A 26,827-nucleotide genomic window follows, 5' to 3' on the forward strand; every position below is an offset into this window, starting at 1 on the left:
GCCTTATTTTTCGAAAGCTGTATCGCAAACAGACGTTTCTTAACGGTGAAACTCCACGTCGGGTTTGTAGTTCACATGACCCAGTCGTGGGCGACGCTGAGAACTGTAGGGAGAAGGCCGACGAGCTAGGAGTGCAGGCGTGACTTTTGTAGCGGTTTAGGATTTTTTTTTTTCTTGTTGCTTAACCTAAAGCTCCCAACCTGTTACGGAATTCACTTCCGGTTGTAGAGGTACTCTAGGTGGAACTGAAAGGGTGCACTTGTTCGTTAGGTAATACATCAACATACTTTATTCCAAATGCAGCATGAATTCAATTAGGACAAAACAACCAGATATGCTTTTATACAAGTTTTCAATCACTTGCTCAATAAAGCGCAGAGATTGGAAATGGCAGTGTGTGCTGTGCCCACATCAGAGCCCAGACTTGCTCAGTGCTAGCTATACATGGACTGGTTAATTGGTTTTAAGTTATAACTCAAATGGATTGGTCTGTATACAGCAAACAAGGATGCATCTGTACATGGCTTCTCTATAGTGTCGTTATAAAACCAAAGACTTCTCAAATCACAATCTACATAGGTAAGCATGATGGCAGTGTCTAACCAATCAGAACGTCAATTTTTATTTTACAAAGTCAATCACCTAACAGGCTGAGGCTACTATGAACACCTGTCCCAACCTAGAAGTTGTACAAAAAGTTGAATCATATAAAAATAACACTCATGGCTAATGTAATATGGGCTTCGATATTTGAATCCCCTAATACTTTTCATGGAGTCAGAGGGGAAAGCATGTTAATTACATATATACCACTCAGATTCAGTCATGAACAAGGCTAAGGTGCATGAATTATCAACCCTTCCTAATAGGGAAGAATTTGGCATTTTAGTCATTCTAAAGAGGTCCATGTCTCACCCATACAGAATCTTAACCTCCAACTTCAGACAACTGTTATACTAATCTCTTCGAGGTGCTATAACAGACTACTGACATGTCTATGCAAAGGAGGCCATTTGTAACCATGTAGTGCTGACCCCTTTGTAGTGTCCTCATGTCCACTTCAGTCTCTAATGAGCAGGATATTGTCGACATGTCAACCTTCAATGGCAGAGAGCAGATTTAGACACCTCAAACATAAAGCAACATGAGTAAGAGTTTTGTAGAGTACTGTGGATCAGTTGCTAGATGACAGGCCAGATTGAGTCTGAAACGGTCCCGCCCGCTAGTTACAAATTACATGTTTACTTCATATGCAGGCATTTTTATTTTTATAACAAACCAGAGGGTGGCTGAGGCTTTTTCTACCCCTCAGTCAGGATTGTAATTTGCTTCAAATCAGCAACAGGACTTCTCAATGCCAGAATCCAAGGCTTGTTCCGCTGGCGCTAGGTTAAATGTCTCACTGTTTCAGGGCTGAGGCATGGAGGAGTAAGAAAATGGGGACTGGTCCAACATCTAATGACCTATCACACACACACACAAAGCCTCAGCCAACAGCTTCTGCGCCAGTCTGTCTCTAACCATAACATCTCTCCTTGGGGAGTTGTCTTCGTCCACTATTGCTCAGGTAATGTGGCTGTTTGATGACAGTGAACACTGGTGAGACCAGAAGTCAAGTCCCAGACCTCATGGAACTCCCCTCTCTGCTGACAGATCTCAGCTGTTTTGTCTCTCTCAGGGCCCTCCGGTCATGCCGCTCCAAACATAGCAGCATCGCTTCTCTCATTGGCAACCACTGTGTCATCGTCTGTCACAACAATAAATATCATTACAAATACAAAAATGTCCCTTCTAGAGCATTCTGTGGAGTGTCCATCTTCTGTCCCACAAAAACACTGTCTTTTAGTGTCTTCATTTGGTTACGCAAATAGAAGGTATTGGAAATCTACTGGAGAAGTCACTGTTTCTATGCAAGTCTGATTCTCCTTCCACTCAAACCAGACCTGCTTGCCATTGACAGGCCTACTCTATGCTGGCCATCACCATGAAATGAAACACCTTACCATCCTACGTCCACAAGTCTACTGGGTGTGTGTGCAGCAGCTGGGTTGGAGTCTGCATTGGGTGTGTCCCACCTTTCACTATTGTCCCCAAAGTGTGGGTTCTGTCCCAGAGTACAGGAGTGCATGGGGAGTGACAAAATAGTGACTGGGAAAATCCATATTTGTCTATTTACACACTTTGGTGATTCCGGTTGATGAACCACAAAGGACCGGGTGTCTACTCTAAGGCCGGCACTAGTCACTCATCTCTGTCCAGAATGCAGATCAACCAATCAAATTCCTTCACCCAGGCCTCCCAAAACATGCTCCAAGAGGGTGGTGGGGATCTTTGCATCTGGCTACTCTTAGGACTACTACTCTATCAGGGGCTTGGTGGGGGTAAAGTGATTGGGAGCGAGTGAGGGATTTGAGGGGGACGCTAGTCGGAGAACTTGTGTGTGTCTCCGTAGAGCCACTGCTGGGGCGGGAGGGCAACCTCGTTCAGATGACTGCACTTATCACTGCACTTGCAGGACTGCACGAACATGACAGAGTGGTCGAAGCGCTCGCCATCAGGGCAGGCAAAGGTCACGGAGGCGGTGCGTGTGCGGCGGGGCGAGCAGCAGCGGCCGTCCACACACACGCCGCAGTAGTTGGGCCGGTAGAGACGCATGCTGCGGCAGCCAGCATAGGACAGACGCAGGGGCTCTGGGGCCTTGTGGGTACGGGAGCACTTCCTCCCTTTCTGTGGAGAAGAGAAAGAGTCTGGGTTAGTCACTGTACAATCCCAGTGAATCACAACTACAGTTATGCTGGCACAGGGAGAGAAAATCTGAGGAAAGGTCAAAACAACAAGACCAGGGCTAGAGAGGGGCATGGTGATAGTATGGGTGGGTGGGCATCCAACAGTTATGAGGTGGCATAGTGTCACATTAACGCCCCAACAATTCTCAAAACACAGAGAGAACATTAAGACAGGTGCCTAACAACCAGACTCATCAGTGAATCACTGCTCTGGTGAGATGTGGAGAGTGTTTAAGGGTGTTACATGAAACGAGAGAAAGCGAGGGAGTGGGAGAATAGAGAGCGCTTTGCGTCATACACACAAGAGCCTATTAACACAACACACAGAGACCTGGGCAGAGTGGGAGAGGCTGGTAGCATGGTGGATGTGGCTACATGTTAGCTCCCACAGAACTCAAGGATAAGAGTCTACATTCCACTGTCACAACTATTTGGTGCCTTGTACTGTTGGTTTTCAGGTCTTCTAATGAAGCTTTTTCCATTCACAGTTCAGTTGAACTTGTTCCACAGCAACAGTACTGTGAATAGAGTGGGCTCAGACACACACTGGGGGAGCGGCACTTAATACATGATATTAATATGGATGTGGGCACACCCCTGTCCACACAGTCTCTTAAGGTTTAGACTGGGATGCAGGCATTGACCTAAATACATGTAGCTACAATGTATGAAGACCGGGGGACTATTAAATGGTTGCCACACCAAAATGGTGACCGCTGCAATCCCTTCCTTAAAGGCGGGCTGAACTTCCTGAATTAGCCTCGGTTTCAATTCTCCTCATTAGAAAATGCGACTGAGAACGAGATTTGGGTCATGGAGGAGTGCTTTGATGTGGGTGTCTCGTGTGTGTAAGAATGTGGGAAGCGTTTGTACTTTCACTCTGCCAAAAACAGTCCACAGTCACTCATTCTTCTAGATCAAGGGTTCCCAACCTTTTTTCCTCCAGGGCCCCCTATTTCACGTAAAAATAAAAAATTAACATTTTTAAAATCAGGCCCCCCTTTATTTTTTACATGATTGTTTATTGATTTAGCCTTTATTAATTACACGACCAGCTTGATTTGGTTTAACGTGAAGTACTTAGGAAAATATTATTTGAAGCTAATTTCCTGCAATTCTCCGTAATTTAACAAGACTCTTGACATCTTTTTGATAATAATCCTAAATAAGTTCTAGACCCGTTTCCCCATGTTATTCCGCTACCAAATGTGTTTTATGATATTTATATGAACTCTCAATTTAATTATATATATTTTCTTGTAAACAAAGTGAATAGATCAATTGATAGCGACAGTCACACATTGTATAAGATTACCTCTCAAGCACAGTCCAATTTCTTTGAGTCCTTGACTTTAGAAGGTCGTAGCTCCGCTTCTGAATGTTATAGAGCCAAACCAAATATATTCCCATGTGAATCAGTCAAGTGTTTCTCTGGCATTTTACCACTTGTTTCTAGCCTAAAGTGTCACCGATGTATGCGTCATCTCAAATCAAGGAATGTCCCACGCCCCACCACGAAATGTTGGCATACCCTATGGGGGGCCGTGACCCATAGGTTGGGAACCCCTATTCTAGATAACGTTAAACAGTCTAACCAAGTCTTGTCTGGAAGTAGACTAGCTAGCCAGCTAGCCAACTTCTTTCGCCGATTAGCTTCAGCTGGCCAGTGAACAACCATGGCAAATTTGGTTTGATAGCATATCTGTGTGGCTAGTTGGGGACCGTCAATAAATTACACAATGTAAATGGGACAATATTTTAATGTTGCACATCTTTCAATTGTCTAATTAAGTACTTTCAATATATGCATTTAATTTCTACAGCTTCTAATTAAATCAAATTTGTAGCTGTTGGCATTTTAACATATTGTCCCATGTACATTGTGTGATTTACTGGTCCTTAGCCAGCCCCATAGTGATATTGAATGTCAAACCAAATTTACCTTGGGGCATTACGATTGGGGTGTGTGCAGCTGGTTTCCGAATTGATGATTACTTGGGTGCTGTGGGCAGGATTGAAATAAACCCACAAAATCTGTTGTGGTACCCTTCATTCTGTGACATACCATTTTTTCCTAATTATCTCACAAATCTCAGTTTGGGATGAGACTGACTTTATGACCCAAATGATCCTATTTACACTTTGTAGTCAATTTTGGCAATTTTTATACCCTTTATACACACACACACACACACTACCTTGATGGGGATGGACATGGAGCTGCAGGGCCGGATGTTGCACAGACGCGTCTCCTTTACTAGCTTACACTGGGCGTTGTCATTGGTGACACGAGAGGACACGGCCATCCCACAGCTGCGTGAGCATTGGGACCAGCTTGTGGTCTGGACCACACACTGCCCTCCAAACTGCCTCCATGCTGGACGGAAGGAGAGAGTGGGGGAGAGAGGACCAGAGGGAGAGGCAGAGAGAGATGTAAGCACACTGGCCTCATTCACAGAACAGGCAACACTGACGCATAGAGGATGGTGATTACAGAGAAGGAAAAGCTGGACGACAGAGGTATACGCTGTGAGAGAGTGGTGTGTGTGTGCCTCTGGTGCACAAGTAGTCAGTGGAAAACATGGTGCACTCACACACACATGCAGGGAGATGCAGGGGAAAGGCACAGTGGGTCTGTTTGTGAGTCGGGGGCGAAAACACGAACATGGCGTTTTACTGCGGGAGGAAACAGACGGCGCTCTAAGGCGACATCACGGCGCCCTCTCTTACCCGCCAGGTGCTTGTGCCTGCGCAGCTTGTCCCACGTCTTCTTTACCTCCACCAGCTCGTTTCCCATGGTATCCTTGGGTTTGTAGTGGTATGGTTTGTAGGGGTAGGCAGGGTAGGGTATGAAGGGGAAAGGCGGGTAGGCTGGAGGCAGTGGGTGCCCGTGTACTGGGGGTACAACGGATGAGCCCTTGTGGCAGTCGATACTGAGGCAGCACTGCCCAGGCACCTTGACCAGGCGCGGGGCAGGGCAGGATGGCGATGCCAGGGGCACGTGGCTGGGGCACAGAGGCATGCAGCCCACCGCCCCGTCAATGCACGTACACTGGTGCTTGCAGCCAGCCCGGAAATTCTCCCCATTTTGGTAGATCCGTCCGCTGTATTCGCAGGGGCGACCCTCGAGCTTCGCTGTTAGGGGAGACAGATAAAAAAAAAGGAAAGACAATGATGTCTGTATGTAGAAGGATCTGAGGTATCACTAGCCTATGGCCATGCCTTTGGTTGTATTGCTTAAAACACAATGAGTTCAAGTTGAGTGAGGTAATAAACAAAGTGGAGGAGGGGGACAACAGAGAAAGGAATAGAGAGAGAATGGGCACATCAACAAGAATGGTCCAGAACTAATTGTGTATTAGAAGTAGGAAGTGACGTGACAGTAGAGGAGGTAGACACTCTATCCCTAGTTTAATGAAGGAGCCTCTATTCTTAGTCCAGAGAGGAATTTTGACTTGTTTACGATGTCGTTCCGCTTCAGTCCCTCTGCGGGACTTCCATACAACGCCCCCAAATACCCTCCTTTATATAGAAACCACCCCCCTCACATAAAAATACCCGTCTGTGTGTGCGCGCATGCGGCAACTCACGGACCTAGATAAATACATTCTGCCCCCTGCTCTCAGCAGTGTGGCTCAGGAAGATGCTCTCTCTTCTAAACATGGCACCAGTTTCAAACCCCAGATCCATATCAAAGACAACCAACATTCACTTTTCATTGAATCCATACAACCCCAGACTAAACCCAACCCTCGTGAACCCTGACAACCCTGTTTGTATTGTGTACATACCCCTGCAGATGCCCTGAGTGTGGCCCACGTCATTGCCATAGTTACACTCCAGACCCTTGTGGTGGTCACAGGGGTGTGAGTCGTGGCAGTCCTGGTTGAGCTGGGCAGCACACACCTTACAGCAGCCACAGCCGCCAGGTACAGAGCTGACCCCCGGGGGACAGGAGGGGGGTCCTGCCGGGCACTCACACATCACAGGGCAGCCGGCTCTCACCTGGTTGGAGGGAATGGTGCAATACAGAGGATTAAAAAAAGATTTCAATGAGAGCAGTTCATAGTCTAAACAACAATAGAGCGAGAAACTGTTTGTTTCAAGTGGAGTCAGGCTACACAGAGCACAGAAGATCTTCAAAGTGTGTTTGGCTTAAATATTCACTAAATATCCAGTAGCACTAACCCCCTGGGACACTTTCCCACTCTCTGTTGCTGTCGCCTTCCTCTTGGCAGGGATAAAAGAGAAATTCAATGTGACCCCCTCCCTGAGTCCCAACACCACAGCCCCCCATAACCCTGATAAAAAGGTTTTGGGTCTGCCTGTCTACAGCCTGTCTACAGGATAAGACTATCCGAAGTATCCCTCTGCTGCCATGCCATCCTGGGCCAGGGGGATTGAGTGGTGGGGTCTAAATTGTTTCCACACAGCAGGTTCCATCTATTTCCAGACCTGAATGTGTCACTTTTCATCTCGGTTTGGGAGCCCTAATTGGGTCCTTGTGTACCACTGGGGTTTAGAGGGCAGTAGTGGTCCAATATTCCAATGATATTCAGGAACCCAGGTAAAACATGAGCACTTGAGTCAGGTTATCATCATCTGTCATGTCGTGCATTAGATTCAGATAACTACACTGTTCCTTTCTGTCTCTATCTTAGTGTATAGAAGACACTATGGTCAACATCACTTTCATTAGAGTACAGTACCCTATTTTTGTTTTATGGAAACATATTTAGTAGTGTGGTGGCACCATCTGGCCATAAATGTTCACTGTAAAGGTAAAACGACAGCATTTACTCAACTGTAACATCAAATTCACAGTGCATTCACATTAACGCAATATTCAGAGACACAAAGGCATTTCTTATAACGCTGAAGACAAGAGGACCAGTACGCTTGTCGGTGGCGCAGTCTGTTGACTACCCGCCACTGTGGTGACAGGAGACCGACCCGACACGTGAACTTCTATTTACAATGTTTACACAAGCTTGGCTGAAGCCAAAGTACAAAAACATTGCACACACTTACCAAGGCAACAGTCGTCATTTGAAACAGAACAAGCAATATTAACGTCCTCATGTTGTCAAATGACAATTGAATGAAAAAATAAAGAAAATATAACTTCTGCCACAAGAAGATAATTGTTGTTTTCGTCCACGTACAAAACCCCACAACGGGAACTGTCAAACAAGGCGCAGTAATTCCAAAGTTAATGTGTAGTGTTCTTCCTAGAATATTAACACCGACACATTTTAATCGATTCATTTTTGCAGCTCGGTTATATATTGTCCCCGTGCTTTTTGTTGCAGCTCCGCCTACCACATTCGGGTTAGCCAATTAAGAGGCGGGCATGAGGCCAGGGTATTCCAAAGGGGGGATGAGAGGTTTGAGGCGTGGCCAACTATGAATGCGTTCATTCATAAAATAATCTGAATTACTACATTCCAGAGAGGACCTGGCTTTTGGTGTTTATTTATTTTTGTTTGAATTAAAATAATATTATTGATGCTTTTAAGTTGTTTTCACACGCATACCTCTGTCCAGCTGCTGTTTTGTAAAAGGCAAGATAAATATACTCAGCTGGCTAGTGTGTGCTACATTAATACTGGAACAGCCATAGAAAACAGTTAGGAATTTGGTCCCCTTCTTTATAAAAATACTTGACGAGGAGAGCGAGACAGATAAAGGATACATATAGATGGGCGTGTAGACGTTTCAGTGGAATTATCTCTGATATACCAAAATATTGCACAAGTCTACCAAGGTGGTGGTGGAAATGATAGCGATAACTCCCCTTTCAATCTATCACTCTCTCCTCATTCCATATCCTGTCTGTCGTCAACATCCATCTCTACCCTTCATAGATTCCCTTGATGCCCCTCTAGGTGACCTTCATTCGTCGCTCTCTCTTCCTCTCACAGACATTTATTGAAGGGAGTGTGCTAAAGGTCCAGTGGTGGTGAGTCCAGACCAAAGCAGAGCGGAACGGAGGTGAGAACAGTCGGGCTAATCCAGGGCTCGCTCCCATGGACACGGACACAGGAAGCTCTCGGTTTACCTGAGCTGGAACACACTTTGACCACAGAGTGTGCCCTGTTACACACTGATACTGTGTTAGAGGTAGACATACATACAACAATCCACTGACACACTGTTAAACTGTACAGCATATCATGCAAACATACAGTACCAGTCAAAAGTTTGGACACACCTACTCATTCAAGGATTTCTTTATTTCTACTAATTTTCTACAATGTAGAATAATAGTGAAGACATGAACATTATGAAATAACACATGGAATCATATATAGTAACCAAAAAAGTGTTAAATCAAATATATTTTATATTTGAGATTCTTCAAAGTATCCACCCTTTGCCTTGATGACAGCTCTGCACACTATTGGCATTCTCTCAACCAGCTTCATGAGGTGGTCACCTGGAATGCATTTCAATGAACCTGTGCCTTGATAAAAGTTAATTTGTGGAATTTCTTTCCCTAATGTGTTTGAGCCAATCAGTTGTGTTGTGACAAGGTAGGGGTGGTATACAGACCACATCCATATTATGGCAAGAACAGATAAGCAAAGAGAAACGACAGTTTATCATTACTTTAAGGTATGAAGGTCAGTCAATCTGGAAAATGTCAAGAACTTTGAAAGTTTCTCCAAGGGCATTCACAAAAACCATCAAGCACTATGATGAAACTGGCTCTCATGAGAACCGCTACAGGAAAGGAAGACCCAGAGTTGCCTCTGCTGTAACGGATACATTCATTAGAGTTAACTGCACCTCATATTGCAACCCAAATTAATGGTTCACAGAGTATAAGTAATAGACACATCTCAACATCAACTGTTCAGTGGAGACTGCGAGAATCAGGCCTTCATGATCAAATTGCTGCAAAGAAACCACTAGTAAAGGACATCAATAAGAAGAAGAGACTTGCTTTTGGGCCAAGAAACACAAGCAATGGACATTAGACCGGTGGAAATCTGTCCTTTGGTCTGATAAATCCAAATTTGAGATTTTTGGTTCCACCACCATGTCTTTGTGAGACGCAGAGTAGGTGAATGGATGAACTCCGCATGTGTGGTTCCCACCATGAAGCATGGAGGAGGAGGTATGATGGTGTGGGAGTGCTTTGCTGGTGACACTGTCAGTGATTTATTTAGAATTAAAGGCACGGGCCTCCCGGGTGGCGCAGTGGTTAAGGGCGCTGTACTGCAGCGCCAGCTGTGCCATCAGAGTCCCTGGGTTCGCGCCCAGGCTCTGTCGTAACCGGCCGCGACCGGGAGGTCTGTGGGGCGACGCACAATTGGCCTAGCGTCGTCCGGGTTAGGGAGGGATTGGTCGGTAGGGATCTCCTTGTCTCATCGCGCACCAGCAACTCCTGTGGCGGGCCGGGCGCAGTGCGCGCTAGCCAAGGTTGCCAGGTGCACGGTGTAGCCTCCGACACATTGGTGCGGCTGGCTTCCGGGTTGGAGGCGCGCTGTGTTAAGAAGCAGTACGGCTGGTTGGGTTGTGTATCGGAGGACGCATGACATTCAGCCTTCGTCTCTCCCGAGCCCGTACGGGAGTTGTAGCGATGAGACAAGATAGTAGCTACTACAACAATTGGATACCATGAAATTGGGGAGAAAAAAGGGGTAAAATTCAAAAAAAAATAAATTAAATGCAACATGGCTTCCACAGTATTCTGCAGCGATATGCCATCTATGCCATCTGGTTTGTGCTTAGTGGGACTATCATTTGTTTTTCAACAGGACAATGACTCAAAACACACTTCCAGGCTGTGTAAGGGCTATTTAACCAAGAAGGAGAGTGATGGAGTGCTGCATCTTATGACTTGGCCTGCACAATCACCCAACCTCAGCCTAATTGAGATGGTTTGGGAGCAGTTGTACCGCAGAGTGAAGGAAAAGCAGGCAACAAGTGCTCCGCATATGTGGGAACTCCTTCAAGACTGTTGAAAAAGCATTCCTCATAAAGATGGTTGAGAGAATGCCAAGAGTGTGCAAAGCTGTCATCAAGGCAAAGGGTGGCTACTTTGAAGAATATAAATATGTTTTGATTTAACACTTTTTTTGTTACTACATGATTCCATATGTGTTATTTCATAGTTTTCATGTCTTCACTATTATTCTACAATGGAGAAAATAGTAAAAAATAAAAATCCTTTAATGAGTAGGTGTGTACAAACTTTTAACTGGTACTGTACACTGACACGAACTGTGACGACAAAGTGTGCCGCATTGCACGCTGTTTTAATGAGTAAGACACGCAGACTGTACACACACATACACACACTCCTTTATCCTCTTCCCACTCAATCCATCTCTGTCTCTTCCTGATTGTGTAATGAGGTGATGTAATTGGTCAAGGTAAGAAGATCCCTCCCAGCGAGCAAAAATTGAGGGGTACGTAATAGATGGACACACTCACAGCCATGTTGTTGTTTTCATATTTCCTCAAAGCTTAGGCTACCATGACTCATCAAAGGACTTGTCCTTTCCACTGTAGTCTGAACTGGTCCCACCCAATGCATGCATACACTTTCCAATATATAACACCAACAGAAAACACACACGCACAGACACTCAAATTCACACACACACTTCTATCTCTCTCTCTCTCTCTCTCTCTCTAATGAGATGGATATTCACGCATACACATTGCAAGTATTCAATGACCTTTCTGCTGACCTTTGCATTCTATGTTGATAGCAAACGTCAACTGGTAATAGCTAGTGACACTGTTTTTTTTCTTCAGATCTTTGACTACTTCAGTGAAAATCCCTCCCTGTTTATGATCAAATGGAATTCACAGCGGTAAGCGGGAAGGTAAAGGGGGAGTGGAAGGAGTGGAAAGAAGGTGGGCGGTGGCAGCTGAGGAAGAGATCAAACATTATACTTTCATAAACAAGTCTGTGGAAATCAGTGGAGGCTGCTGAGGGGAGGACGGCTTATAATAATGGCTGGAACGGAGCGAATGGAATGGAAAGGGGGTTACCTAGTCAGTTGTCCAACTGAATGTATTCAACTGAAATATGTCTTCCGCATTTAACCCAGCCCCTCTGAATCAGAGAGGTGACGGCATCAAACCAAGTATTTGAAACCATTCAACTCACCCTCCCCAATTAAGGTGTCACAAAGCTTCTGTGGTGGAAATAGAAAAAGAGAGGGAGAGACATGGAGAGACTGAGAACAGAGAGAGAGAGTAAAGAAGGGGGATAGTTCTGTGAGATCAGTTCAGACCCAATTCCTCCATTACCAACTTTTATTACAAAACAACAGAACAAGTTGGTTCCATGAGAAAGGTAAAAAAAGAGATGGTCAGCTGGAGGGAAGGCATGGGGTGTGTAAGAGGTATAGATAGTGTGTTTAAACCACAAGAGGTTGATGGTACCTTAATTGACCATGTTGTTGCTACCATGCTGTGTTGTCATGTGTTACTGCCTTGCTATGTTGTTGTTTTAGGTCTCTCTTTATGTAGTGTTGTCTCGCTTGTTGTGATGTGTGTTTGTCCTATATTTTAATTTTATATTTTTAATCTCAGCCCCCACCCCATAGGAGGCCTTTTGCCTTTTGGTAGGCCGTCATTGTAAATAAGATTTTGTTCTTAACTGACTTGCCTAGTTAAATAAAGGTTAAATATATACAAAAAAATTAAAACAATTGGAGAGGACCTGCTTGTGGTAATTGTTGGAGAGGAATTGGTGAAATGGTATCAAACACATAACCATATGCCATTCAATTTGCTCCCTTCCAGCCATTATTATGAGCTGCCCTCCCCTCAGCAGCCTCCACTGGTTTACACATGCGAGGCGAAGGGGGGAGGATTAGAAGAGAATGGGGACAGGTGTGGAGTGTTTGTTAAGGTCAGGAGGAAGCTCTTGCTTGCCACACCTGTTGAGGTGCATTCTGTTACACAAAAACACACACACATTTGTGTGCACTACAACTGTATGTATATGTTCAAATCACATCAGCATTGGGTGTGTGTCTCAATGCTGGCACATGGGAAGGGACAGGGTGACTAGGAGTGAGAGAAAGAACACAGCCTGTTCTAAAACAAGTGAAGAGAGAGAGGTTATGGGAGAGAGAGGGAGAAAAGAGGAAAGAGAGGAATTTAAGTACCACAGTTATTTTTAAACCTAGAACAGGAACTCTTCTGTTGACTTCCACACTGGTAGAAGAGTAGAGCAGCACGGAGACGGAGAGGACAGAAACATACACACGTCCCTTATGCACCTACACACGTGTGCACGCCTCTACTGCTACACACTATCAGGTTTAGCTCCCTCCATGCATTTACATCCTTATGCAGGTACACTTTACTACACTACAGTATGTGTGCATGCACATATTCACACTCACTCTTAAACCACATGCGCACATTAGCATTATACTGTACGTGTAAATATGCTTTCCTATATATCAACAGTCTGTGTACACTTTCACTCTTCACACAAAACATAGACCAAGTAGTCATTCATTTCAATCAAACAAAGCCCTTTTCAAATAGCTATGCATTTGAAATCAAACAATCTCCTAATTGATGCTAATTTAAGATGTATAGAGGGGAAATAAAGAGCAGACAGAGGTCTAAATTAGAGAGCTTGCGTCTGGACAGAGAGAGAAAGGCTCTGAGTCTGTATACAGCACAGATGACAGAGCAGAAACAGTGAAAATGAAGAGACTGAGAACAAGCGGACTTGGACTTTGGTTTCTGTTTCACTTTAATTTAAATAAGTACAAGGCTATTTACTGTACTTGCCCTGTTGGGAACAATTTAACCTAACAACAGCCATTTTCCTGTGCCATGTACTATATGTGTCACCAGGCCATTATGAGTAAGGACATTGGGGTTTGGCGAGGATGAGGCTTGGACAAAGCCCAGGTAGCACACTGTGAACAAAGAGTGTACACTTTCTCATTCATTATTCCTTTGTTTGGGGGTGACATAAAATCTCAGCCTCATCAATGGTTGTTCTGGGCCCAATGTCCTGTCTGTCCTGTGGAGTGAATGGGCAAGGGGGAGAAGGAATGAGAGGAAACAAGCTAGACCAGTTAGCAGTCCAAAAAAGAGGTTGCTGCTACATGTGACATGGGGCCTTATAACAGCTACGTCAATGGTTACCATTAGCCTAGCGCTCGGGTCAGCTTGGTGATGAGTGAGGTCAGGGGTGGCACGTACTGTGGGCTCAAGGAACGTAACAGGGTCAAAGGGCACCGGAAACTGTGCCACCTGTTCCTGTTGATCAGTCGTAATGAAGCTTTCTGACTCTGCCCACCCCCTGCCACCCAGCCTTGGTCACCTCACCTCTAAGATGTCACAGAAAGCACCCTTGTTCTCGACCTTGCCTCCTGTCTGCTGGGATCCCTCAAAAATCCCAGATATCCCTGAAATTTCCGGTGCAATGTTTGTTTGGCGGCTAATGGGAGAGGGGCGAGTGGACTTAAATTTAAAAAAAAGAGCCTGACTCACAAACATTTTGGGCTGCGTTTGAGGGTAAACACATAAACGGCAGGCTGTGCGAGGCGGAGGACTGAGACGCCGGTGTTCTGGCCCTGACATGCAGCTCCCACCACAGGCTGCACACAGAGCACAGCACTGTTCAGGCCCCAACAAACACCTCAAAAACAACATGGGCCTCCTCTCTGATCAGGGGAGGGGGCTCTCTGCGGGGGATATCTGGACACGGTCTATAGACGGTCAAGGCAGGGCACACCATTACCGAAACGCTGAGGTTGGTTCACTTGTTGATGTTAATCCTGAGAAACAACAATGCCCTGGATCTTTCAAACTATACATGCTAAATTTAATGCAATTGAAATGTGACAGGACAACAGATCCTTAGAAACTATTCATGTGATTATTTGTAAAGGACGTACAGTATAATAGGCAAGAACAAAACATTATACCTGGATAAGACTTGTTAAGGATGTGTAGGCGTAATGAGCTATAGGCAAATACATTATATAACCTTACATAAGCTAAGTGTCAGTCAGAATATGCCAAAGTAACAAGACAAAAAACCGCATACAGCGTAAACACAAATGGGCCTCTTGAGTTGAGACCCCTTTCCTTTGCTGGACAATATCACTTCCTCCTGAAGGGCAGAGAGTGGAGGAGGGGTACAGGCAAGGGGTGGAAGGGGGCGTGTGGGGAGGTGCATGGCGAGGGTGGCGGAGAGTTTTCGGGAAGCAGCAGGGGTACATGCAGGAGGGAGCCAGACTGACAGATAGGCGGGAGGAAGTGGGGGCGTCTGTCTCTCCTGTGGTTAGCTGCTGGATGTGAATACCCCTCTCTGTGTTCAGCCATCCTCTCTCTGAACCCACTCTGCTGCGGTTTACTTCTGTTGGGGGAAATGGCCTCCTCCTCTATCTCCAATCCCCAGACTTTGTAACCACTGGCACAGTTCACCATCTCCTCCTGTCTCTGGGGTGAAGGACGGGACATATCTGTCATTGGCTTGGTCCTCTCCTTTACAGTCCAGCCTCCTCCTCCTCCTCTTCACCTTCTGCTTCTCTTTCACTCCTCCCTCTCCAGTCCCAAGATCATCTCTCATTTTAAGAGGAGACACTGCTCTGCCCCATCTTGCCCTGCCTTTGATATGGGTCCTTAGGGGTGGGGAAAGCTGAGAAAAAGGCTGTCCGCGCTGCTGTCTGCTTATAGCACTGACTATGAATGAGAGTGTATCTGTGAGAGGTCCTGTTGGTGGTTCTAATACAGTGAGCCCATGTGCACTCATGAGTCTCTTGGGCTGTGTTTGTGTCTCTGAGTCTGTGTTTATGTGAACGTCCTTCTCTGACACTACGTCATTGTGAGTCAGTTGATGTGGGAGTGTGTTGATATGGGTGCCTGACAGTAAATCTTGGAGGGTGTGTGTTCCTGAAACCTCCCCGGAATGTGTATTCGCAGGCAGCACCGCTCTGGATCTGCGGAATATGGAGCGGAGACGTCGGTGGGGTGGTAGGCTGGCCGACAGCCCCGACGGCCCGATGCTGCGGAACAAGGGTGGGGGGCAAAGGGTGATAGAGGGTCTCATCTCTTCACCCGTCCTCTGGAGGATTACATCTGCTCCTCTCTCCTCCTCCCCCCCTTGAAGGTGCCTGCAGAAGTCATCAGATCTGTCCACATGTTCAAACTGCCAGTGTCGGGAAGGCTGGGACATTTTCCCTTATTACAGGTGGCGGTAGATGGGAGTCTGTGTTTAATAGTATTGGATGGGGTAAAACATTTCACTTGGTAAAATGACCACCTCTGGTTGATATGCTCAGGGAAGACCTCGTTAGACTTTTCCTAAATGTACTTAGTTTTTTTTTTTATCCTGAAGTCACTTCACCAATGTCCGGATAGTTCATAAACATCTTGTTCAACAAGGCAACCTATAAGTAGACAGTGGATACAAATTTACAGAATTAACAAAGAGCACAGGAGGTTGGTGGCACCTTAATTGGTGAGGACGGGCTCATGGTAATGGTTGGAGGGGAATTAGTGGAATGGTTTGAAATACATCAAACACATGGTTTCCATTTGCTCCGTTCCAGCCATTATTATGAGCTGTCCTCCCCTCAGCAGCCTCCACTGACACAGAGTTATTCAGAGTTAAGTCATCAAATCTATGGTACTGCACTACATCCAGAGAAAACAGTCACTGTCCATGAAATCACTGAGACATAATATAGCAGTGGTGAAACAGAGGAGGCTGGTGGGAGCAGCTATAGGAGGACAGGCTCGTTGTAATGGCTGGAATGGAATACATGAGACGGTATCAAACACATCAAACATATGGAAACCACAGATATGACTCGTTCTATAAATTCCTTTCCAGCCATTACAATGAGCCTGTCCTCCGATAGCTCCTCCCACCAGCCTCCACTGCTGTGAAAAGACAGAATAATAAACACAGAGAGGAAAGGACAGACAGAGAGAAAACATTGAGTGCAGTGCAATGAGTATGTGTACAAAAGTTCATTCATGGTAAGAAGTACTACAGGTCTACAAAGAATATGTGAAAGCCACTCACAGGGTCAGGAGGATTCTCTCTGCATTCTCAGTTCTCAACTTCAGGAATGAGCTGTCTTTGATTGAATATCCATTCATTGTTAATGCAGCAGTCTGGTCCTCCTGTCCATCTCTCCACATCATCATCATCATCAGCAGCAGCAGCAGCAGCAGCAGCAGCAGCAATGCCTTGCCCCCATTTCTGAATCCATTGTCGGTCTGTCTGCTGTCTACTCTACTTTCTCCACATCTAGTCTCAGTCTCCTCTGCACCTCACACACCCACATCTCTCTACCTTTCATCCCGTGGCCATCTGACATGAAAGGTGGTCGAGACAGCCTCACTTCTCACTTTCATTTTAGTCTCCCCATCAATTATGAATGAATAGCTCTCTGAAGAGAAAGGGCCAGCATGGTGCCCATATTGACAATTTCGCTTAGGTGAATTTATAGACGCCTGAGCTCAATGCAGTGAACTTTGTAGGCAGATAGCTTATAGCGGTTTAGAGCGTTGGGGCAGTAACCGAAATGTCGCTGGTTTGAATCCCTGATCCGTGAATGTGAAAAAAAGGTGAAAAAAATATACCGTTCTGTCCTTGAGAAAGGCAGTTAACCCCAAAGAACTGCTCCCCGGGCACCGATGACGTAGATGTCTGTTAAAGCAGCCGCCAGTACCTCTGTGATTCCGTGTGGTGGGGTCTCCACGATTTGCATATCCACCTCACCTCTATCTCCAGGTCTTCCCATTGTTTTGCCAGAGAACCTTTCATAGCCCTTCAAGTGCACTGGTGCCACTGTAGTTCTGAATTTTAACTCGTGGCGGCGCTACTCGCTCAAACATGAGATTTACAAATAACCTGTGCGTTCTCTTTAATCTGAACTGTAAACGGAAGTACTTCATACAGGACGATAGTGTACAGAACGGTAAGTGTTTTGTGTTATTTGTCTGTGCCACTACAATGATATTCTGGGTGACATTGGCACATAATGGCAGTAGTTTTGCTCCGGTTTGTGGATGTGGGCGTTTTATAATGGGAGGACACAGGCGCGTGGAAAGAGAGAAGGAAGAGAGACAAAGTCACACGGAGGTTATTCGAAGAAAAATCTAAGCCCAGTTCGTAAATACTCGTACAATGGGTGCGAAACACGACGCCGTTCTATTGGATGGTCAAGCCACAAAAATAACTATCTAAACTCTTTGGTGGTTTATTGCCTCCCCCCATCAGCAGTTGTCCGTGACGTTAGCTAACTAGGAATCTGTTTGAATCTTGTTCCCAGCTGTTTATGTTGTGCATAGCCACTAAGCCAGCCATCTCTCACACACCTACATGTTACTACTGTATGGTGGTAAACATGAATGTCTTCTATAGGTGTCCTCCCCCTGATGTCACTGTCCAACCATAGTAGTTCTGCCTGAGTAGTGGCCCTGTTTTCTATTATGGTGACATGAAATGACATTTATTGATCATTCTTCTGTTCTCTTCCCCCTATATGTCTCATTTCAGATGGCTCACCGGCTGCTAGTCCGTAGAATTTGGACCCTCTCAGTGAAAGACCTTCGCTGTCTCCCGGCCTCCACCTCCTCCTTCTCTACCTCTCTGCGTTCATCCACTACCCCTCTATCCCTCCTTTCCCCCAAACGCACTCTGCCCCGCTCCCTGCCCCACACTTCCCGCAGAGAGGTCTCCTTCAATGTGCAGGACCATGAGGACTTCACAGAGAGAGTCATCAACAGTGAGCTGCCTGTGCTTATTGACTTCCATGCCCAGTGAGTAGCTAATATATTAATTAATGAATATGCTTCATGGACCCCCAGAGGGGATATTAGGCTCCACGTACAGCATTTACAAACTACCCTCTAATGAGAAAGCAAAGCCCCTAAGAGAGAATACATGGATAAGCATTTGTCTGCCTGTTGGAATTAGACAACTGAAATGACAGCAGGAAACCATTTTTATATAAGGTATCAAATTATGGTTTACAACAAGGCTTGTAAATCTGACCATATCTTTTTCAACAATGCACCCAACAGGTGAATGTATTTATCAATTATATTGAGTTGGCATAACATGCTCAACAGCTTTCCTATTGTAAGACTAAAGCATAACAGTGAAAGTTGTGACTGAGTACATATCATGTGGGATAACAACACCTTACCCATACTGTATGTGTCTGGCTGCATGGCTTGACATCTGATGGTGTTTCCATTGGAGGGAGATCATTTGAGGTTACACAACAAGAGGCAATGCCAGGACAGCCACATTGGGTTCATGCTCTTCTACAACGTGTCAAACTCATTCCATGTAGGGCAAAGTGCCTGTGGGTTTTCGCTCCTCCCTTGGGCTTGATGAATGAATGTCACTGTTTAGTAAGGAACTCCCCACACCTGGTTGTCTAGGTCTTAATTGAAAGGAAAAACCAAACCCCAGCAGACACTAGGCCCTCCATGGAATGAGTTTGACACCCCTGCTCTAGAAAATTACATTCACAGCCTGAATGAATATACTTGCATGAATACACACAGTGGCTTGCGAAAGTATTCAACCCTTGGCATTTTTCCTATTTTGTTGCCTTACAACCTGGAATACAACCCCCCCCCCATTTTAAAAAATGTATCATTTGATTTACACATGCCTATGACTTTGAAGATTCAAAATATTTTTTATGAAACAAGCAAGTATTACGACAAAAAAACAGAACTTGAGCGTGCATAACTATTCACCCCCCAAAGTCAATACTTTGTAGAGCCACCTTTTGTGGCAATTCCAGCTGCAAGTCTCTTGGGGTATGTTTCTATAAGCTTGGCACATCTAGCCACTGGGATTTTTGTCCATTCTTCAAGGCAAAACTGCTCTGGATCCTTCAAGTTGGATGGGTTCCTCTGGTGTACAGTTGGTGTACAGCTATCTTTAAGTCATACCACAGATTCTCAATTGTATTGAGGTCTGGGCTTTGACTAGGCCATTCCAAGACATTTAAATGTTTCCCCTTAAACCACTCGAGTGATGCTTTAACAGTATGCTTAGGATCATTATCCTGCTGGAAGGTGAACCTCCATCCTAGTCTCAAATCTATGGAAGACAAACAGGTTTCCCTCAAGAATGTCCCTATATTTAGCGGCATCCATCATTCCTTCAATTCTGACCAGTTTCCCAGTCCCTGCCGATGGGGAAAAACATCCCCACAGCATGGTGCTGCCACCATGCTTCACTGTGGGGATGGTATTCTCGGGGTGATGAGGTGTTGGGTTTGCGCCAGACATAGCGTTTTCCTTGATGGTCAAAAAGCTCAATTTTAGTCTCATCTAACCAGAGTACCTTCTTCCATATGTTTGGGGAGTCTCCCACATGCCTTTTGGCAAACACCAAATGTGTTTGCTTATTTTTTGTTCTTTAAGCAATGGCTGTTTTCTGGCCACTCTTCCGTAAAGCCCAGCTCTGTGGAGTGTACGGCTTAAAGTGGTCCTATGGACAGATACTCCTCCTTCAGGGTTATCTTTAGTCTCTTTGTTGCCTCTCTGATTAATGCCCTCCTTGCCTGGTCAAATCAAAATCAAATTTTATTTGTCACATCCACATGGTTAGCAGATGTGTAGCGAAATGCTTGTGCTTCTAGTTCCGACAATGCAGTAATATCCAACGAGTAATCTCACAATAATTTCACAATTACCTTATACACACAAGTGTGAAGGAATGAATAAGAATATGCACATACATAATGGTCCATGAGTTTGTGGGTGGCCCTCTCTTGGCAGGTTTGTTGTGGTGCCATATTCTATCCATTTTTTAAATAATGTATTTAATGGTGCACTGTCAGATGTTCAAAGTTTCTGATATTTTTTTTATAACCCAACACTGATCTGTACTTCCACAACTTTGTCCCTGACCTGTTTGGAGAGCTCCTTGTTCTTCATTGTGCCCCCTGCTTAGTGGTGTTGCAGATTCTGGGGCCTTTCAGAACAGGTGAGATCATGTGACACTTAGATTGCACACAGGTGGACTTTATGTAACTAATTATGTGACTTCTGAAGGTAATTAAATTACAGGTTGTAATGCAAAAAAAATAGGAAAAATGCCACGGGGGGTAAATACTTTTGCAAGGCACTGTATGTATATACAGTAAACATGATACACATGACCTTTATGCATGGTGGTCAGTGTTGCCCTGGTTTATGTTTTTGCCAACTTGTTGACATTGTCTTGCTCTGCAACAATTTTATGTTATTGTCAGGTTTTATTCTGTACTCATATATACACTGCTCAAAAAAATAAAGGGAACACTAAAATAACACATCCTAGATCTGAATGAATGAAATATTCTTATTAAATACTTTTTTCTTTACATAGTTGGATGTGCTGACAACAAAATCACACACAAATTATCAATGGAAATCAAATTTATCAACCCATGGAGGTCTGGATTTGTAGTCACACTCAAAATTAAAGTGGAAAACTACACTACAGGCTGATCCAACTTTGATGTAATATCCTTAAAACAAGTTAAAATGAGGCTCAGTAGTGTGTGTGTGGCCTCCACGTGCCTGTATGACCTCCCTACAATGCCTGGGCGTGCTCCTGATGAGGTGGCGGATGGTCTCCTGAGGGATCTCCTCCCAGACCTGGACTAAAGCATCCACCAACTCCTGGACAGTCTGTGGTGGATGGAGCGAGACATGATGTCCTAGATGTGCTCAATTGGATTCAGGTCTGGGGAACGGGCGGGCCAGTCCATAGCATCAATGCCTTCCTCTTGCAGGAACTGCTGACACACTCCAGCCACATGAGGTCTAGCATTGTCTTGCATTAGGAGGAACCCAGGGCCAACCGCACCAGCATATGGTCTCACAAGGGGTCTGAGGATCTCATCTCGGTACCTAATGGCAGTCAGGCTACCTCTGGCGAGCACATGGAGGGCTGTGCGGCCCCCCCAAAGAAATGCCACCCCACACCATGAGTGACCCACCGCCAAACCGGTCATGCTGGAGGATGTTGCAGGCAGGAGGACGTTCTCCACGGCGTCTCCAGACTGTCACGTCTGTCACATGCTCAGTGTGAACCTGCTTTCATCTGTGAAGAGCACAGGGCGCCAGTGGCGAATTTGCCAATCTTGGTGTTCTCTGGCAAATGCCAAACGTCCTGCACGGTGTTGGGCTGTATGCACAACCCCCACCTGTGGACGTCGGGCCCTCATACCACCCTCATGGAGTCTGTTTCTGACCGTTTGAGCAGACACATTCACATTTGTGGCCTGCTGGAGGTCATTTTGCAGGGCTCTGGCAGTGCTCCTCCTGCTCCTCCTTGCACAAAGGCGGAGGTAGCGGTCCTGCTGCTGGGTTGTTGCCCTCCTACGGCCTCCTCCACGTCTCCTGATGTACTGGCCTGTCTCCTGGTAGCGCCTCCATGCTCTGGACACTACGCTGACAGACACAGCAAACCTTCTTGCCACAGCCCGCATTGATGTGCCATCCTGGATGAGCTGCACTACCTGAGCCACTTGTGTGGGTTGTAGACTCCGCCTCATGCTACCACTAGAGTGAAAGCACCGCCAGCATTCAAAAGTGACCAAAACATCAGCCAGGAAGCATAGGAACTGAGAAGTGGTCTGGTCCCCACCTGCAGAACCACTCCTTTATTGGGGGTGTCTTGCTAATTGCCTATAATTTCCACCTGTGCAAATGGAATAGACAACAACAGCATGTGAAATGTATTGTCAATCAGTGTTGCTTCCTAAGTGGACAGTGTGATTGACTTGGAGTTACATTGTGTTGTTTAAGTGTTCCCTTTATTATTTTGAGCTGTGTATATATGTGTATGTGTGTATATATTGTGGAGACATTTGATTGAAATTTCACATACATTCAGTATTATTAGTTCTAACCAGAAATCCCATGTTTGTTCTATGAAGGTGGTGTGGTCCCTGCAAGATACTGGGGCCAAGATTAGAGAAAGCTGTCGCCAAACAGAAAGGCAAAGTTGCCATGGCAAAGGTTGACATAGACGATCACACAGACTTGGCCATTGAATATGGGGTAAGCGGAAGCTGTTGACATTATTGATTGATATTGTAAATGTTAGTTAGAAAATGTGACCTTCTTTCCTCCCTTTCTTGAAGTAATTCCTGATCTAAAATGGTGGGATTTGTGAAAGCAGGGATTCCACTAAATAGCTTACAGCAACCCAGTCAGATCAGATCAGGGATTACTGGAAGGAAGGAAGGAAGGAAGGATGAATTTTGTTCTGGAACAGTGCCTTTGACTGATGTCATTGTGGTTACTGACCTCTACTTCTCTCTACAGGTATCGGCGGTCCCCACGGTAATCGCCATGCGAGGAGGTGATGTGATCGACCAGTTTGTGGGAATCAAAGATGATGAGGCGCTAGACACGTTTGTCAGCAAGCTCGTTGGACAATGAACATGTCAATCACATCCCTGTGATCTAACCCCTTATGACCCCATTGTTGTCTGAGCCTGGCCTGGTCCTCAGTGCTTCATGGCCGTGTTGAACCTGTTAAAACAACTAACAACCCACCCACCACCTGACCACAACCCCACTTGACCACAACCCCACTTGACCACAACCCCACTTGACCACAACCCCACCTGAAAAACAGGCCCACGCTCACACCCATCCCTAACCTCTCTGCTTTGTATTATTCTGTCTGTCTATTGTTTAGTGATGGGTGTGTGCTTGTGTGAACTTCAATTCCCCTCTTTACTCATATAATGCTCCCATCTTGCAGCGGTTTCCTCCCTCCATCAACCTGTAATGTAATGGCCCCACCCTGTGGAAACTGGTAGAGCAGCCTGAGCCAGTGTGTACCAGTTTACTACAATAGATTGTTTAGGGTGGGCAACTACACTGCTGTACTTTACTGCATTGTACGGGTACAAGTCATTTAGTATTAAGTGGGGAGGGACGTTAACAGGAAATGTGATATTGGTGAATGAGCTGTGATGACGCTCTCCTTGCAGTTCCTGCTTAGTCCACTCGAGTGTGGCCTTCCCCAAGCATTGTTGGCTGCACCCTCATTTTACACCATTATGCCTAATGTGAGTTGGATGGATGTATCTGTGTATGAGTTTCTCAGTCTGTCTCTTGGTTTTGACTGAGAAATTTGAGATAATCGGGAAACACAAATATGGTTATATGGGTTCGATTTGAGATTTTATTTCAAACTATGTAATATGACCAAGATAATAAATAAAAGATATTAAAGGTGTTCTATATTTGGAGTGTGAATTGGTTTGTGGTCTGCTATTACATGCGGTAAAGGACTAAGAATCATGAGGAAGTGGTTTCATAGTAATATTGGAGGACTTTAGCCCTATATATGACTTCTTTAGCTGTAAAATAATACTCTTTATCATTTTATTTTTTGGGGTATGCCAACTATGAAGTTTACATCTAATCAGTTGTGGTAATATTTCAGCCATGTGATTCCTTTGTTAACTATGTGGGCAGTCTAGTTAGGGGAGTGGTGATGGAATGTTGACTAAGGATGATGGTGTGATGTTTGTTTGCCTGGGAGGCAGGGATGTTTTCTGTCACGCAGATTAATTTACATATTTCTTTCTAGTAGAATGGGTGTGATGTTCTCACCATTACTGACAAACTTCTGTATGGCCCTAATGAGCTGGAATAGTATTCTGTCTATAGCTACCATGCCACATTCTTTTCCTTCTCATTTAATTATTTATTTTTATTTAACGAGGCAAGTCAGTTAAGAACAAATTCTTATTTACAATGACGCCCTATTTATCCCCCATTCAGTTTCTCCTCTTTTCCATTTCATGTCTCTCTCCATCCTCCTGTATTTTCAGTTTTATCCTTTACTTCAGTTTCTATTTAATCAGTCTGTCTCTGTTTCGCTCTGTTTCTCTCTATCTTTACTTGTTTCAACCCCCTCTCATCAGTGTAATGGTGTGGTAGGCTGAAGCATGCCCCACCCCAGCCTCCACTTAACTCCTCTAAATTACCCCTCTCTCTACCCCACCCCCCCAACACCACCACCACCAAGCTGTCTAGGTAGGCACCTGGCTCTGACTCCCCCTCTCCAGTTGTCATTCCGTCTCACATGACAACACACAGGGTCAGTCCCACACTGCAGTAAATTAGTTAATGGACTAATAACAAAGAGTTCCAAAGAGAGTTCTAATGAAAATCTATTACAGTAAGGTACTTAATTGTTACCCTGAAATTATTTGCTATTGATATAAAAAGGCTGCATTGGGCCTTTAACTACTCTTTGTCTGACTTATGCTGTGTTATTAACCAAGTGGGAAATTACAATTTACCACTTTTGTCTGGGAAAAATCCACTTTTACACCCCTTCAACTGGTAATCACTAGTGGGAAACTCATCTATCATCCCGAGCTCCCACTTTTCCCACATGCTGACCTCTGACATCAACTACTAAAGAAATTACCTCGTTAACAGCATTTTCAGCAGATAAATGCAATAACAAAACATTATTTATAAAAAGCAATCTATTAATAGGGTTTTTGAACACTATAATTTCTTTACAAGCATTATAGCTGTAGTTTTAGTTTTTGGTTTATGCAGCTTGTTGGTCATTAGCCAATCAGCGTTTCTCAACAAGTTCAAAGCGCATGAATGCATACACCTTGTATTTACGACTTCACAACTGGTAAATTCCCACCTCCCACTTGTTTATGAACGTGACATTAGTCATAGGAATGAGGTGAAGAGATGACGGAATGCTGGAAAGGTTCATGAGTAGTGTAACCCTACACCTCTTCCGCCAAAAACAATAGACCACACCTCCATCCTCGCTCCGCTGTCTCTCTCTCTCTCTCAACCACTCTGTTACCATATAAGGAAAAAAGACTGGGGAAGCCAGTGACTGCTGAACAAACGGGCTGAGAAGGGAGAGTTGCAGAATTCCTCTGCCATCTCTCTGCTTTTCTCATACTCTAGAACTTGTAATGTTTGTTGTGTGATAATTTGACTGGCCCTGCCTGTGCCACATAGTCAAAATGCCTTTGGAATGTGTGTGATGCTGTAACAACGGCCATACCTGGCACAGCCAAGAGTATTCTGTGTTTATAGTAAATACTTCGCTCTATTTATATTTCAAACACATTTCACCCTCCAGCTTGTTGAATGTCCATTCTGTTCCAGACAAATGTAAATTTACCATACACAAAGCAGACACCGTTTCTCTTTATCGCCCCCACATTTTCCTCATCATGTACATTTATTTTATATTTAACTAGGCAGGTCAGTTAAGAACAAATTCTTATTTACAATGAGGGCCTAGGAACAGTGGGTTAACTGCCTTATTCAGGGGCAGAACTACAGATTTTTACCTTGTCTGCTGGGGATTCGATTTAGCAACTTCTCGGTTACTGACCCAAAGCTCTAACCACTAGGCTACCTGCTGCCTCAATGAGCAATGTATACTTTTTATACACACTGTATACATGATCTGAACTTGTATTTTGGCTATGAGAGTTGATTACTGCTGAGTGGGAAAGAGAATATGAAAGAAAAGGAGCCCCGCCCCTTTCTCTACATTCCAGAATTTTGTGAGTCAACATGGGTCTGTCTTATCACCCTTTCCTGTGCACTGATTACTGGGGTAGGGAAGACGCGCGAGGGATGCTGAAAGGGACAAATGAAGGAATAAATTGCCATGTGTTCTACTACTATAATTTCATGACACCATATTTGGCATGCTGGAGCTGTTTTTAATTACTTTGCGGTTGTGTTTGGACATTGCCCCTCAGGGATGCTCTATGCCATTTAAGGACACACAAAAATACTTTCACACAGCCATACTCTGTCATGTCAAGACAAGCTGGCTAAATTTAAGTGAGTTGCGTAAATAGTTTTGGCAGGGGGTTTGACATTATTGGTGAATGGTGTAAAACAACAGCAAGGTGCTGGATGCTGACAATGTGTTTCTACAGATAGCCGTTAGGCTCATATTCAAATGTGTTGTATGCTTAATATGTGTCACACCATGTTTAGATATGGTTTTTATCTGGAATGAACAGGATACAGCA

The 26,827-nt window shown here is 44.9% G+C and overlaps 2 protein-coding genes across 2 annotated transcripts; one reads left to right on the top strand and one right to left on the bottom strand.

Annotated features, from left to right (window-relative positions):
• Positions 1 to 265: 265 nt before the first annotated feature.
• Positions 266 to 8,114, bottom strand: LOC139421385 (CCN family member 1-like). The gene is made up of 5 exons (XM_071172236.1): positions 7,818 to 8,114; positions 6,578 to 6,791; positions 5,517 to 5,921; positions 4,985 to 5,163; positions 266 to 2,727 (listed from the first exon to the last, which is right to left on the bottom strand). The coding sequence occupies exons 1-5, from the start codon at positions 8,052 to 8,054 to the stop codon at positions 2,422 to 2,424; spliced, it is 1,341 nt and encodes a 446-aa protein (XP_071028337.1). The 5' UTR covers positions 8,055 to 8,114; the 3' UTR covers positions 266 to 2,421.
• Positions 8,115 to 17,554: 9,440 nt separating this feature from the next.
• On the top strand, positions 17,555 to 24,023 carry LOC139421386 (thioredoxin, mitochondrial-like). Its single transcript, XM_071172237.1, has 4 exons — positions 17,555 to 17,722; positions 18,304 to 18,566; positions 22,703 to 22,826; positions 23,094 to 24,023. The coding sequence occupies exons 2-4, from the start codon at positions 18,304 to 18,306 to the stop codon at positions 23,208 to 23,210; spliced, it is 504 nt and encodes a 167-aa protein (XP_071028338.1). The 5' UTR covers positions 17,555 to 17,722; the 3' UTR covers positions 23,211 to 24,023.
• Positions 24,024 to 26,827: the final 2,804 nt, after the last annotated feature.

Source organism: Oncorhynchus clarkii, chromosome 12, assembly GCF_045791955.1.
Source record: "Oncorhynchus clarkii lewisi isolate Uvic-CL-2024 chromosome 12, UVic_Ocla_1.0, whole genome shotgun sequence".
NCBI classification, from domain to species: domain Eukaryota; kingdom Metazoa; phylum Chordata; class Actinopteri; order Salmoniformes; family Salmonidae; genus Oncorhynchus; species Oncorhynchus clarkii.